This window comes from Xiphophorus couchianus, chromosome 15 (genome assembly GCF_001444195.1).
Source record: "Xiphophorus couchianus chromosome 15, X_couchianus-1.0, whole genome shotgun sequence".
Classification (NCBI taxonomy): Eukaryota; Metazoa; Chordata; class Actinopteri; order Cyprinodontiformes; family Poeciliidae; genus Xiphophorus; species Xiphophorus couchianus.
The window spans coordinates 5,432,380-5,448,510 of record NC_040242.1 but is presented as its reverse complement, the minus strand read 5'-3'; the positions used below and the strand labels follow the sequence as shown (position 1 = coordinate 5,448,510).

Here is a 16,131-nt window from a genome sequence, read left to right as displayed (position 1 = left end):
TTGTACTCTCAGTCTCTGACACGCTTTGTCAGTTGCTAATAAGAATGATCGAGCCGCCATCGTCATCATGGCAATCCGCACTGCACCCAGAATGCGGCTGCGGGTTTCCCCTCTTCTACTACTACTACTCCGTTCCGCTTCTCTTTCACGGTTACTTGCGCAACTTTACTTCGTTTCTTAGCAACAAAATACAGCCCATCGTTTTTTGTTGAAGATTTGAGATTTCCAAAAACAAGGGAATCTAATGTTGCGTTTCGTTTTTTACGTTTGGAAGCTCATTCCCTTTCACATAACCGGAAAAGCCGGTTTTTGACATTTCTCTGACATTCGGAAAAATATGGTTTACTTATATTAGCATAACTCCGGTTTTACTTGGCCTATTAACACAATTTAAAAACTGGTGTGTAGTTTATAATGTGCACTTTAAGCACAAGACAAAAGTGAGACTGGGGGAGGTGGAGTCTTGCTGCTACGCCGTCACAAACCAGACGTGTTAAAAAGACGGAATAAACTTATGAGCCCCTATGGCTTAACTTATCGATACACACAGATGAAACATTGATACCTTTTGAGGGTGGAAAAACATCGATAAATATCGTAGAATCGATATAATTATACAGCCCTAGTTGTATGTATTATTTATTAGCAGTCATTATCTTACTCACAGAAAGAAACAGATTGTGTTAATTTATGATTTGGAGAATAAAAAGGAAATACTCATTTGAGTAAAACTAACTTATATTCCATCTGAAATAGTAATTTACTGATCCGAATATAAGTGTTGCCTGCCTCAAAGTGTTTTTAAATGATTTATATTGGAGTCAAGGCTAACTTGGTCAGCCATTTTGCAAAAATCCCTACTGTTTTCAAGTGAATGGCTGGCAAAACTGATGTATTATATCGTCAATCTTACAAATATGTGTTTGTAGCAAGCAGCTAGCATCCCAGTATGGATGCACAAAGCTGAAACAGTAGTCAGTAACTATTTCTGCAAGGTCAGAAACTGGAAAATAACTTTTTATTTTTGTTCACTCTGTACAAAACTGCAATGAAACACATGGGACCCAAATTATCAATAAGTCATATAAAAACAGAGATAAAACATGATAACATTAGCCTAGCATTTTTGAGTTATATGAAAACATAATTACCAGGAGCCAGAGATGATATTACTGTAGCTTTATGTGTTGAGTAGAGGTCAAAACAGCTTTCTTAACCAAATTAGCCAATTTTGAAGCAACGCATTGAGACTATTGACCAAAAACTCAACATGTGACAAAATATTTGAACTGAAACACGAATGCATCATCTGCTAACTCATGAGTGGATGTCAGAAGTTCTGCAGGGCTTCTGGTTTTTAAACTACTGCAGGTAGCATATTGACTGTTCATAACTACTCCACACAGCCCCTCTTCGAGCCAATGAAGCAATCCAAAAGCAGGAAGAAAAAAATAAAGACAAATAAAAATATATTCAGTTCCAACAAAGCTGTAAGATCTCTGGAGATGCTGATCCAATGTATAAAAAATTACTAACAACTCAAAGTTTTAAAATAAAAAAGACTGATCAATAATGAAAATCAACCAAAAGAAACCCAACAGTTGCATTTACTTTTACTCTCTACTGATTACTGAAGGAAACCCACCTACTCACTTTCCTGCTACATTTATATTTAATAACTGTAAAAATACAAAACATAAGTTTACAGTCAATAATTCAAACAGTGTGTCATATTGGAAGGTCATAAAAGGTCACGCTGTCACTAATTAGCTCTTCCTGCAGCATTTGAATGGAAACTGGAAAGAGAACAATGTCATCATACCACCTTCATGTTTTATAGGTAGGGAGTTACATCACTGAAATCCAAATATCCCAGGATGCAAACTTAAGTCACCCCTTTTCCTGCGGGGAAATGCTAAGCTAACATAATTCTACCCAGTCCTGCATAATTTAAACGATCAATTAATGGGATTTCCCCCATTACACCTCTGACATTTCATTTACAAATTAAATTAAAAGTTGTTGCGTTGAACCCAGCTAGAGTTAAATCATGTGTTTCTGTGACTGATGGCGCCGGCAGCCGCCTCCCTGTCCGTCATTACAGATGACTGAGAGCACACACTGGTCCTCTGCCAGCCAGGCCTGCTAAATCAATACAGAGGAAATCCTTCACATTTCATTTGGGTCCAGCTGGGAGAGCTTCACCTGATGGTTTAGGACACATCCACAAGAGAGGCAAACTTTGCAAGGACATCAGCGAGTGACACGAAGGAAATGCAGCCTATTGGAATAATGATGAAGTGAGTCACACAGGATGTTTCCTTTACTTTTCCACTCTTCCTAAAAAGTCTGCTGTCCATTCAAGATTCTTTCTTATATCTAAGAGTGTCTTTCCACACTTCCAGGTAAAATAATCTGTCAATATTCTATAAAATAATAAGAATTTCTAATGTTTATTATACAGCAGGGGTGTAAAACTAATTTTCGTTTTGGGCCAAATCCAGATCATGAATGTTCTAAAAGGGCCGGTTGTTTCAGAATGTATTGATAAAATATGTTCACAAACTGTTAAAATATCAATGAATCCTTAAAATTAGATAGTATTGAACATCTTTTCAGTCCCTCCAGAATTTAGTGATTTTTTTGCAATAAAAATGTAAGTGTTTGTGGTACTAATTTGGAAATTTTTTGCAACATTTATGACAATAAATCCAACTTTTTATTACTCCCTGTATAGATCATGGACTATAATCTGACATCACTTAAAGCTGAGGCAGCTGTTTAGTACAAGTAATAATGTTTTTGACAATTTTTGAGAAATCAGAAATAAATTCCCAGTTTTTAAGCTCAATTTGTTGATTTTGTTTGAATTTCAACAACAATACTCTATGAACTGGAGGGACAGGTTAATATAATTTGGCAGAAAACAGATAAAAACTGCATTCACTTGATTGATAACATGATATTTAAGCTCACTTAGTGTTTAGTCTAGAATCCAGAGGGCCACATAAAAAGCTACGGCGGGCCAAATTTGGCCCACAGGCCTTGAGTTTGACACGTGTTATAAAATATATTTTACTTTTAAAAAGTGATCAGAAGTTTTTTTTCTAATGTATGACAGAGGCAAGTCCCTCTTTGCAACTCTTAATATTTATCAATCTTTATAACTCAGAAAAACGCCACAGGAATAGTTACTTGCATAAATGTATCCATATCTACATGGATACATGTTGCTAGGTGACGGCCGGGCTTGGCTGGCGTTGCTAGGTAACAGTGCTGGTGGAACTTGTACTTTTTCACCAATATAAAGGAATAACTGACTATAAACAACCTCCTATTTCTTGCTGAAAAGTTACTTTTTAGTTAGTTTTATTTACAACCAATATTTGGTTACATGTTGTGTTTTTGCAGTGCAGATGCCAGCTATTTACATATGAACTGGTTATTCGGGAGGCGTGCCAGGAAAAGAAAAGGACTTTTCTGACCTTGGAACCTTAACTGGAACAATTTGTATGTATCAGATTAATTTAAATGAGTTATTTTTAGCTATAAACATCCCAAGTGGCTGTGGCATAAAGTAGAAAAAACTCCAAATGTTTATTGATAAACATGGTAGAGGATCTGTGATGCTGCGGGTTTGGTCTTCTATTGACACCTTGTTGGAATGCAACGCATTTTTAGGAAATTATGCCATGAACTGGATTATTAAACAACTTTTGAAGCGGATAATGTTTAAAAACACTGCACTGTAACACTGCACTATAATTTAAGCAAGTTATCTAACTCATTATTTATTTTATTTCTTGTCCCATAAATCATGCAGAATAAAATAAATAATCTCTTGAAGCCACACTACTAATCCTGAAATACTCAAAGTTAGTTTTACTTCTTTATTTTTCTCAGCATGTCAAGCTTTTAAAGGAATGCAGTGGGTATAACGTGGATAAATCAATGGGTTAGGGTTCATTTTCCTACGATGGATTTTATTGCAAGGAGCATTTCATTGTAAGGAGCATTTTATAAGTTGAAAAGCACTTAAACCTGACTACAACTATCACTTTTAATTTAAAATCCCCCGAACATCTGTCAACTTTTTAACTCTGCCTATTACCAGACACACTAAGCTCCAGAAAATTTAATATATTACTCAGTGGTTACGTTTAAATGCTACTTCATCCCCATAAAAATGGTGTTTAAGTGTTTCAAGTCTTGTGCTGTCATTGCTAAAGCAGTTCCCCATGGTGTGGTTTAGTGCCAGGCCAGCAGAGCTGTATGTGCTTTGGAAGCATCGTCTTAAAAAAGGCTAAATTTAAACCCCCAGAGTCTCTGGCTTGGTATGCACAAGGCTTCCAGAACAACATAAACTCCAAATAAGCCCAGCAGAGAAGCTGCTGCTGCTGCCATACAAGCGTCAATCACCTGCGTTTGAGAAAAGGTGCAACTCACCTGCCCTGCAACAGGGAAAAAGGACTTTCAGTCGTCTTATGTATTGTTACAAAATAAACCTAGAAACAAACTCAACTTGGCTGAGTAAGAGAACATGAGTAAGGTTTTTCTGCCGTGTGACTTTTGCAGAATACAAAAAAAATGATAAATATTTCACTAGTAGAAATGTATTTTTATATTTTTTCTAAACTATTTTCTCCAGTTAGTTCAATTATTTTGATGCCAAAAGCGTCAGGAATTAAACTGTGCTACGTTTGAACTTTTAAATCTTCCAAAAAGAAACAAGCCTGTGTCTAAACTGGTTGAGATTAGATGGCGGTGAAAGTTATGTTTGTTTGTTCCTCTTGTGTTGGCGGTACTACTCAAAAGAAGAGCTGTGGCATGACCCAAGTTAGACGTTTGGGTTTCAGTCTGGATCTGGATCAAGATCTGAATCACTTCAGACAGACTCGATTCTCGTCTTTGCTTATCTATTTTTGTTGTCAAAGATAAAAAATTGACAAAATACAGATAGTTCTGATAAACAACTCAGATGACAAATTTAGCAGCATTGTCTTGGCATCAGTTATTTAGAAATTTACTGTAAGAAAAAAACAAAATATTTGCAAATCCAACCTTGTTTTTAACTAGTAAAACCAAGTAAAATTGTCTCTACAGCTGTAAACAAAACAAACAAAAACAATAATAAACTGATGAGTTGGTTTCCAGAGCATTCTTCTTTTAGGGTTTCCTATAAAATCCCATTTCTCTCAGCTCTAAGAAGCTCAGGGAAAGACTGCCCTCCCCCTCTGACTCCGCCGCTCTCAAATCGCTGTTGTCATCAGATAAGCAGGATGCCAGTGTGACAGTAGAATCTGAGAGGCGTGGGTCAGCATATCACTGGCATCACAAATAGTAGGAGCTGTTAAGAACAAGGTCCCAATCTGCTTCCGACAGCTCAGCCCGGCCTTCAGGCTGCTTACAGCACATGTGTCAAACTCAAGGCGCGTGGGCCAAATCTGGACCGCTGTAGCTTGTTATGTGGCCCTCTAGATTCTAGACTAAACACTAAGTGAGCTTAAATATTGTTATCAATCAAATCAATGCAGTTTTTATCTGTTTACTGCCAAAATATATCAATCAGTCCCTCCAGTTTCTTGAGAATTATCATGGAAATCAACAAATCCCCGCACTTTTTAGCACTAATACATAATTGGGAGTTTATTGCAGATTTTTGTCAAAAATTGTCAAAAACTTTCAGTAACACTTAATTTGAAGGGGTGTGCATAAAGCTAACGTGACACTGTCATAAACATGACATAACACCAGTTATAAACGTGAATCAGTCTTCATGAATGTTTAAATAATTCCACTTTTAATGCAACAAGCATTACCACAGTTAGCCGGTAGACTACAGCTCTCTATCGTAGGACAAATTTGTACGGTATATACCGCACATTCCTATTCATAAGTCACACAAATGAAGTATATGTTGTTGCTCAGGATGCAGCCCCAAATGTCTGGAGCCAAAAGAGGCACAACTGGCAACACCTCAAACAGTGCTTGCTTATATAACGTCAGTTTTGGTTGTTAGATTGGAAAGAAAAAGGGGAAAACTTGTAAACAAACCTGAGAGCACCATCTGAACTGTGAAGTTTCACTGCCAAGAGGATTTATGCACTTCACAAAAAACAATGGTATGTGTAAATACTGAAATAACCTCTCGAGATATTATCTAGGATTCCGTTTCAAGAAGGAATCGACCAAAGTTCCCACAAACTATTCCAAGAACTACGACTTGGTGTAACCCAAGTCATACAGTTAAATGGTCATTCTATGAAATGCTCAGGAAATGTATGTCCAGTTCTGAATTTGAAGAGTTAAAACATTCACCAAAACCAAAAAAATATCTCTCTCATTATTGAGGCATTTATGTAAATAACCCCAAAGACGCGAATGTTTTCGTCTGATTTATCGTCAGATCATCTCTGAAATCTAGTTCACTTCTCAAAGTTTGTGTGGGAATAACTGTTAGCTGAATTAATCAGAAATAAAGAAAGAAGGTCAACTACCCCGCCACAGAGAGCCACTTATAGCACTTAGCATGTAGATCTGAGTGAATCTTCATCAGCGCAGACAAAGCATCTGCATAGCATAGCATATGTAGGAGCCATTTATCCTTTTCTGTGTTTATCGCCACCAGGGGGTGAATTTCATTTTGAGTTCTGTGTGTCTGATGGGGGATGGGTATATAAGGTCAACGGTGATTCTGTTCAGGTGTTAGTGGGAAGAGGCAACAGTTTTCCACTGTGTTTGGTTTAGGTTTTGATGTCGAATTTACGTGTAACTACATGGAAGTAGCAAACAATGGACATTGTTCTGTACAATAAATGACCTTTTTATAAGTCAAACTAAAGATCGGCATGGTAAATCTCTACTGAACGCACGTAAGAACAACGCCTTCAAGCACAACAACTAGTAGCCTAAAATATAGGATTTTAGCTGCTACAGCATATATGTTGAACTTATATGAATTTCGTAACAGTAGCACCTCTTTGAGATGTATATATTAGCAAATATGAGTTGCAATGCTCATATAACAGAATATAAAAAAGTAATGGCACCCTGGCTTAGCTAGAGATCACATCATGTTATTGGCTTAAATCTGAATATCTTAACGCTTCATGGCAACACAAAAATGATCCAGTAAAACATATGAATTTTACTGTTTCTTATCACCAATTTGATGTTTGGTTGTTTCAATCTGGGAAGCTGTCGGTGTTCACACGGCAGGTCCAATGTTTGACGCCACTACACTGAATATCTAAAAAAAATCTAAAACATTCAAAACAAAAACTATCAATGCCTTCAAATGCCATTTCCAAGCAACATCAGCAAATGTAAATCAACCACTTGAATGACAAAGTACATCAAGAAAATTGGTACAACTGCAAAAGAGCACAAAAAACTGAGTTGAACAAAGAGTGAAACTTATTTTCTGTTCTGTAGGTTCAAGCAGCATCGCAAAAACAAACCACAAATTCAAATATGACCAAGATACTTTCCAATCATAATATTGGTCCTTTCACAGTAACAATCAATATGTAACTAAGGTAGTTAGTGTCTTAGCACATCTTAGCTACTGCAGGAAGAAAATTAATTTAATTATTTTACTTCATGGAAACATTTTGGTAACAACAACCATTTATCTAAGCTCAGTTTTATTTCCCAAATACCAAAAATGCTTTAAAGCTTGGCACTTTTTATAACTTGTATGCAAAACAAAGGCTCCAAATGATTAAAAATGCATGTATTTTTAGATACAAAAAAAGTCAATCACTTTTATTTTCAAACTGATTGAACAGTTTAGAAAAATTAGCTGCAACTTTCTAGATTTGTATGGCTGTTCAATTAATCATTTTTGTCACTTTTGGTGTTTCAGATGCTTGTAAGTAATATAGTTTTTTTTAATTAGCTTCAATGTAGCTCATCTTAAAGATCTGGATAGTGTGAACATTTGTACTGCATCATTTTGACAAACCAAAGTGCACACTTTGGATCGGAGATATTAAAACTGGACTAAATGCACATGATTTCCAACGAAATATCAAGACTATCTGCTGACTCCTGACTATCGCTCTTCATGCAGCACCAAAATAATAACGTTTTATGAAGCAAGCGAGAATAATATGTGCTCTGTCAGGGCACCACTATATCTGTTCCCACCACACCAACACACAAGCTGTCATAGCATTTACAATACCGCACAGAGAGAGGGACACTGTAATCAATCTGCGCCAAACAACTAAAATAGTCACCGCGGAGGGCGGTTTGCGTGTAAGGACAACTTGGGTCTGAAACTCTTCTCCCCGAGGAGGTCAATGCGTCCATAAAAGTCAAAGCAGCGAGGATAAACCTGACATACTACTCGATCCACCTGGTCGTGGATTATAACGCGATAGGGTTCATTATTTCGCCCTTGCACCTGCGGATTGGATCGTCCCCACATCGTGAGCGCTGCCGACAGGTGCGCCGTGACCGCGGGGGCGCAGCGTGCAACCTGCGGCAACTTCCACACTCATCAATTGTGCAGACGCACCAGCGACACCGACGATGCCATTCAATAACTTCCGCAGAAATGCACTTTGGATGATTTGTAGTGTTGATGGGACTCGGAAACGCTTCAGTCTGCTTGAAACGATGAAATGTTAATTATTTCTCTCTTTTTTATTATTTTACTTACAGTTCTCAAGAACTGGATCTCATCCTCCCCTTCTCCGCCCTCAGCCATGGCTGTGAAGGCGCCTCCTCAGACTCTGGAAGCCACCGCTGACTGCCGGCAGAAACGCAAGCTGAGCCTTTCAAGCCGATATTAGCATAGAGCTCATCCACAGCCATATAGGGCAGCCAGAGCGAGGCCCCCTCCTCTCCTTCTGCAACCCCACACTCCTCCACGAACCTTATACCCCTTCCTCTTCCTCCCTGCACCCAGCAGCAGTGCGGAGCAGTGCGCGGTGTGAGCCGGGGAAGCAGGGGACGAGTTACAGAGGGAGGGTGATGCTGCTGGAGCTGATGGTTGCTGTGATTAAATGTTTGCAGCTTTTTTTTTTTTTTTGATCAAACAATGACGCATTCTGTTGAGTAGCAGCAGCGGGTGAAGTTATGAATGGATGGTTTGCAGGGAAATGTGTTAACAGGTGCATCCTAATGAATTAGAACATAATTTAAAAGGTTTATATCAGTAATTCCATTACAAATGCTCGCTAAACTTCGTCAATATTCCAGCTAATGTTTCCATTAAATAAGAGTCGTAATTAAAATCTCGCGTGATTAAGTTTGTTCACACTAGGTCATTAAAAACACATCTTACCACTTCCTGTCTTGTGCATCGCTTCTCCCAGTAGCAACATCCGGTTGTCGATCATATTTAGATATTTCTAAATGTACTTACTGGAGTGGTTTTACTTTTACATTAGTAATATTTTATAAAGCATCGCTACTCTTGAAAAGAAAAAAATGACATACAGCCGCACCTACAGTTTACGTTGAAGTGAGACTTCCTGTTTGTTCACAAGCTTTGTTGTAATATTTTCTACCGGCTGAGCCTGCTGTGCCATTTGGCACCGGAAGTACTTCACCCGGTTATATTTGCTTTAATTTAATAGTTTTTTATGATTTGTAAAAGAGTTGTGCGAATCATGTATTTTTCTTTTCATTTTGTCTGTAAAATACCAGAATTTCCGCGTAGCTTTACGTTTTCTGTCTGTCTGATTACATAATTTGTAAATATTACATCAGATTCTTTTTTTTAACTTTTACTTGAGTAATTTCTTAAAGAGTACTAATATTAATAGAGTGCAACTTTTGGGAACTCTGCTTACTTCTGATTAGCCTAAACACTCGTGAGAACGACTGAATATCTGGTTGTCCAGCAGAAAGTCACTGATAGCATCGAGACGAAGAATAAACCCCCAAAAGTTGGATTTTAGAGAATGCCATTACATTAATTGAGAGTTAAGTGGAAGGAAAAAGGCACAGAAAACAATACTGCCAGTCCATATCAAGCTGAAAGTCACTGCAACCGTGAACCAATTAACTGTAGAGCTTTTCATTTGTACCTTTGTTGACAATCTCAGACTTCCAGAAATAACAATGTCTGTTTTTATGACCGTAATATTTTATTTATTAATAGTTCTGTTATTATCCGTCCTCAATGAAGCCCCACAGAGAATCTGCTAAGTATTTGTCAAGAGGAAGATGATTCAACATTAAATCTGCTTTTGAAACCAGTTTTCTTGAATTATCAGCAGCTATTATGCATTTATTGCTGCAGTAGTTCATCTAAAAGGCGTGTTACATTCACATTTAATAAATATTTTGGTTGTTTCTGGTGGCTGCAGGGCTGGAAGTGCCACCATGAGGAATGCAGACAACTAAACGATCACTTCCTGTTGCTGAAATGTAGTCAAATATTTAAATAATTTGATATTATCAAACTTGTCGCTCTGATTCTGAAAAGGACACAAATTTTTTGAAGATCTTTTGAAGTTTCTGCTTTGGAGATAAAAATTTTTCTGGTTGGTTTTATGTTGAATCTACATTCAGTTACACATAAATCTATTTTGCTGCATTAGAAAAATCTGATTGTGGCCACTTTCCTTGGATTAGGATATATTTTAACCCTACAGACATTCCTGTTGTGGACGCTTGTAGAAAAAGACAAAACAAAATATATAAATTTCTTGACAAAAACACGTTTAAGAAAAAGAAAAAACATTTTCATTATGTCCGTTTTTGTCGTCCTTATCCCATACTGGATCCACTGACTGGTTTGCAAAAAAAACTGCAAAAATATTTAAAGAATATAAATCAAAATTATATATAAAGCATATAAATTAATCACAATTTTTATTTTAAATTTATATGTGAACTCATCCTGCTCTCTTTGAATGCCTTGTGTTTTGTTTTACAGAATATTTGTTTATATTCCCCTGTATTCATTTTGTTGACGTTTTTATTGTTGCAAATGAAATATATAAAGAAATAAGAAACATTTCCAACTGATTATGAAATAAATACATAATAAATCTCACAGTCTGAAAACTAAATTACATCTTATGTTGAAAAGATTTTAAAAATGAACCTTTTATTTGATTTTTTTAAAAACTATTCCATAATAAATTAAAATGTTGCTCTACCACAAACTAATACATAAACATTCAACAAAAAAATAATATTTATAAGAAAATGTCAGTCGATTTATATGTCAAAATTAAACTATACTTTTACTGTTAAGAAATTTTGTTTTTTTTAATTTTTATTACTGTTTAACGATGAAAAATATTTCCGTTTTGGGTAAGCCATGTATATCCTGCCCAATATATTGTACAAAAATAATGTTTTTATTTCAAATTTGTAGTGAAATAACAGTCGCCAGAGATGTATCTTGATGTATAACAGATTACTGTGGTTAACTTTGAATTTTATCGTTTTTTATGGCTGTAAATTACTGTAACTAAAAGATTCTGCATACATAATATTAAATAAAACATGAAACTATAGTATTTATTGTCCTCAGTGTAGGCGCCAGTCATTTCAGGTGACTCTGGGAAAGGAAACTGCCTTCAAATCATGTTTCTGTCTATACATGACCGCCACCTAGTGGCCGCGCGGCGCATTTCAGGTGAAAATAAACATGATTTTATAATCCATGGACTGTTGGGTATTTTCATGAAAGCAGAATTAATCTATGTCCTTACACCTTCATTTTTATTTTTGCTGCAAAAAATATGAAGCAAAAAGTTATGTTTATATTTTCAGTTCATATTTATCTAACATTGATCCAAGTGATAGAAGATTTATGAAAACTTTAACGTTTCTAAAGTGTTTTTTAGCATTTCTTTTCATCTAAATCCTCCATTTTCTCCTCTAGCGCTCTCTGAAGTTCTGGTCGCTGCATTAGGACATATGAACAGTTGTTTGTTTGGTTTAAATGACAGCGATCGCGCTGAGGCAGCTGGTCTGTGGTCAGATTAGCTTTCCGTGCAGCACAGCATGGTGCACAGCTGACCTTAATAGAGCCAATGGTCAGTGAACTTCAGCCAAACAGATGTGACTTATGGCCAAACCGTTAGCCGACATCCTTTTCTCAAAGTTTGCTTCTGAAAGCAAACTTTAAGGAGGCTTTATGCAAGATTAACTTTATGGCTTCTGGTAGACTAGACATTGACCGACTTATAACTAAGGCACTGATTGAAGTCCAGAAGATTACACTAATTAGAGCAAATCCCCTCCGTCTGTTTCTTTTCTCCCCTCTGGGGGGATTAGCTTTCTGCGAGCTTTGGGAGACGAACCAATGGGAGATGTTTGAGTTTACATCTTGAGTTGGTGATTGGCCAAAAGCTTCCCAACAGAAGGTGGACACAGGTCCTCGGTCACCTGAGCATCACAGCTGGTACAACAAGGGAGTGACCTGCTTCTGCAAGTAGGGATGCTATTTGGCTGAAGGTAAGTCCAAAGATATGCTATTATTACTTAAATCATTTTGTAAATGAGTTAGGGAGAACCTTCTTTGTAACCTGATGATTCAGGGTAACTACATTGGTATTGTGAAGTTTGATTTAATAAGAACCTGGACAACCGAGACTGGGAGCCTTGCAACTTTTTACTCTTTTTACTCAGAAAAACAAAATCTTACCAAGTATTTTTGGTCTACTTTTTAGTGCAAATATCTTAGTACACTTAGAATAAGACAAACTAACTGAAAAACTTTTCAGCAAGATATACAGTACATACTTATTTTAAGTCAATAATTCCTTAATATTGATGAAAAAGTACTAGTTCTATCTATCTATCTATCTATCTATCTATCTATCTATCTATCTATCTATACGAATCTATTGATTGGCAGATCAATTAACTTAAAACATGGGGAAAATGTCTTGCTGTAAGTGAATTAATCTGCCAATGGAACAAGTACAAGTTCATCAATATTAAGAAATCATTTAATTAAAACAAGTTGGCTACACAGTTACTTTTAATGTAGTTTTGTTTTATTTCAAGTGAACTATGCATTCACACTGCAGCCTGAAGTGACCCAATTCCGATTTTTTGCTTAATCAGACTTTTTTTTTTAATTTTGTGGTTGTTCACTTCCATATATATGTGACTTGTATGTGATGTTCAGTGTGAATTGCAATCGACCTGAAAGTGACCCGCATGCGTAGTAGAGGGTCACACATAGAGTGTTTTCCCAACCGCCATAAAGAAGAAGAAGAATACTCAGTGTTTGCAGAAGTAAACGTGGATGCTAACGATGGAGCATAGCTTACGATTTTAAAGTTGTTATCCAAACGAAGTCAGCATATTAACAACTTAATCCTCATTATAGTCCACCATGATTGTTATTTTTCTTCATGCTTGTGCGTATCAGGACGCAGAATAGTGATGTTTGTCGAGTATTGCTGACGTTCAGGTCAGATTAATGCGACCTCACCGTTAAGATTCAGATCGCGTTTTAAAAGATCAGATAGTATCTGATATCCAAGTGTCCTGGGTCACATTCTAAATAAATCGACCTCTGCTGTTCAGACTGTCATAAAAAGATTAGATTCAGGTTGCATTAAGGCAAAAAAAAAAAAATCTGAATTGGGTCGCTTCAGGCTGCAGTGTGAACGCAGTCTAAAATATTTGGCTGTGTTGAATAAACTGAAACTGAAACAAACTGCACTTGAAACTAGACCAAACATACTTGGTAAGATTTTGTGTTTTTGCAATAACAAGAGACTAAATTGACAGTTAAAAAGGTGTGCAAGAATATAAGTTTTATTTTTTATTTCAGGTCTAACAATCGTCACCTACAAACATCAGCATGGAGAGCACCTATTCTTCCTTAAGCTTTTACAAACTTCTAAAAGAGAAGATATGTCAGAGTTCATCTACCGTCTCTGATGCTCATTCATGCACCCAACAAATGCCAACCTCTCAACGTGAAGAGGAGGGTTCAGCTGAACCAGCAAAGCACAATCAGGCAGATCAATTCAGCCTCGCAGACTTCAGGGAAACCCTAACTGCCTTAGATGAATCGTTGGGGGACTACTGGCTAAAATCCTGCTCCGAGTGCCAGGCCTTTATGAGGATGGGCGACCAACAAGCAACAAAACTGAATCCAAATTACTACACAGAGAGCTGGGATGACTTACAAACATCACCTGGAGTCCAAATTCCCCGCAAAAGAAGGTGGAGAGAAGAAGAGGCGTCGACGTGTAACTTCAGGGCAACGCCAGGCCAAGCAAGATGGAGAAAGTGCCAAATAGTTGATGAGGAAGCAACAGAAAGAAGACGAAGAGCAACAGAAGGAGAAATGAAGCACATAAGGACTTTTTCCTCTGAGCTGCTGAAGCCAGTTTGGAGAGTGAAGCTGCCAGCTGTTTCTCCTGGACGTTCCCAGAGGTGGGAGGTTTTCTCCGCAAACCAGGCCGACTCCGACACCGAGCTTTCCGAATATGATAACGAGATGTTAAGTCCTAGCAGTAAAACTGCAGACCAGAAACACGAGAAAGAGGAAACTGAAGTTGTAGCCGCGGCAGAGGGAGTGATGGGAAAGATCAGGGAGGTAGAGGGGATTCTGCGCCGCGTCAGTCTGACCAGCTCAGACTGGATGAGAAAAACAAGCGAGGAGGAAGATGGCAGCAATTTGGCATCTTCAGACGCTTTGCAACAGGTTGCAAGCTGGCTGGAAGATCAGAACAGAGTATCTAAAATTTTAGGAAAACCAGAAAATCCGACTGAGATTAATCCAAAGTCACATTCTCATCACTTCACCTTTCCTTTCCAGTCGCACAGTCTACCAGGTAGAGAAGACACCTCCCCAATTCCCTCTGCATCCAGCAGCTCAGGAAGTTTGTCCCCCATCCTGTCTTCTCCTCTCACATTAAGCCTGACCGATGTGACAGACTGGCAAGACTCTGAGAAGAACAAAGCTTGGATCAATTCAGAAAAAGGTTCGCTGGATGCTTTGGGTAGTGGCTGCAAAAGAGTCGCCACAAACCCAAGAGGAGCGAAAAAGGATGAGAAGCTAATGTGGTCAACTCTGCAGCTGAAGGAAGATTATCTGTTATCTTCTGGTAAAAATGCCTCCAATACTTTACAAATTAACAACTCCATGAGAAATTTACCTTTAAGATTAATTAATTTTAATCCAAAAGGTTAATCTATGGTTTGTACAACAGTGTACTTATCTGTGAAACACAAAGTTTCACATTTACTTCATTAAATGTATCAAAATATAACATTTTTAATTAAAATTTTAAACACTAAAACGTTAGGTTTAATGTTGCTTAGCAATTTTAGAAACTAAAAACGTTCAATTCATGTTTAGCATAATTATGCATCTTATTTTTAAATGTTGCACATAACCGCTTGTGCCAGAATGTGTTAGAAAGTACCCATTAACAAAATGTTAAAATATTTACAAATTCGATAAGTTCTCTTAAATATTAAATAATACTGAAAATCTTTTCACATTGATAATCCATCTAGAATATCACTTTTCTATTTTTTGCAATTAAAATCACAGATTGATGGGAACTAATTTAGGAAGATTTCCAAGAAATGTTACTTGTGCGCTTCGATCACCGACTATAAATAAAAAGTAAGGTGAGGAAGCAGCGTAGAAGAAACAGTGCCACCTACAGGTGGGGGTTAGGTAGCATCACTTCAGCGATGCTAACTCAACGGTTCAGTTAGCATCTGTTAAGTGATGCTAACTCGGTTAGCTTAACCGATGCTAATTTTATGCGGAAAAATTAGCAATAAACTCACAATTATGCATTAGTGAGAGAGGAAGTGATTCATGGAAATTGGCTGTATATGAATAAAAACTGCTTGGATTGGACAGATATAATATTTGGGCGCAGGACTCTTCACGGTTCCGTTTACGTAAAAAGTTACGGTGGGCCGGATTTTTTACGTAAAGGAAACGAGAAGGAAGCCTTTATTTTTCAATGTCATGATTCCCACGTTACTCATCCTGAATAGAGAACAGTGGAGAAGCAAATAGAGGAAACCAAATATTTAAAAAGTCTTCCTTGGTGGGGGAAACAGCGTGACTTTGACTTTTAATGGTTGAGCAGTTGAGTGAACATCAGAGGAAAGAGCAGCACCATGCTGAGCCCTGACTGTCAGATTTACACATCGATTTAAAAC

General features: G+C 37.3%; 1 protein-coding gene across 4 annotated transcripts in view; it reads right to left on the bottom strand.

Moving 5' to 3' along the window:
• ryr3 (ryanodine receptor 3) overlaps positions 1-8,861 on the bottom strand; it is a 138,575-nt gene extending 129,714 nt beyond the window's left edge. For 2 of the 4 annotated variants that reach the window (XM_028040613.1, XM_028040615.1), the window contains exon 1: positions 8,669-8,861. In XM_028040613.1, the coding sequence (XP_027896414.1) occupies positions 8,669-8,716 (48 nt within the window). In that variant the 5' untranslated portion in view covers positions 8,717-8,861. The remainder of the gene's footprint in view (positions 1-8,668) is intronic. The other 2 variants (XM_028040614.1, XM_028040616.1) reach the window with 1 other exon arrangement.
• Between the last annotated feature and the right edge of the window lie 7,270 nt (positions 8,862-16,131).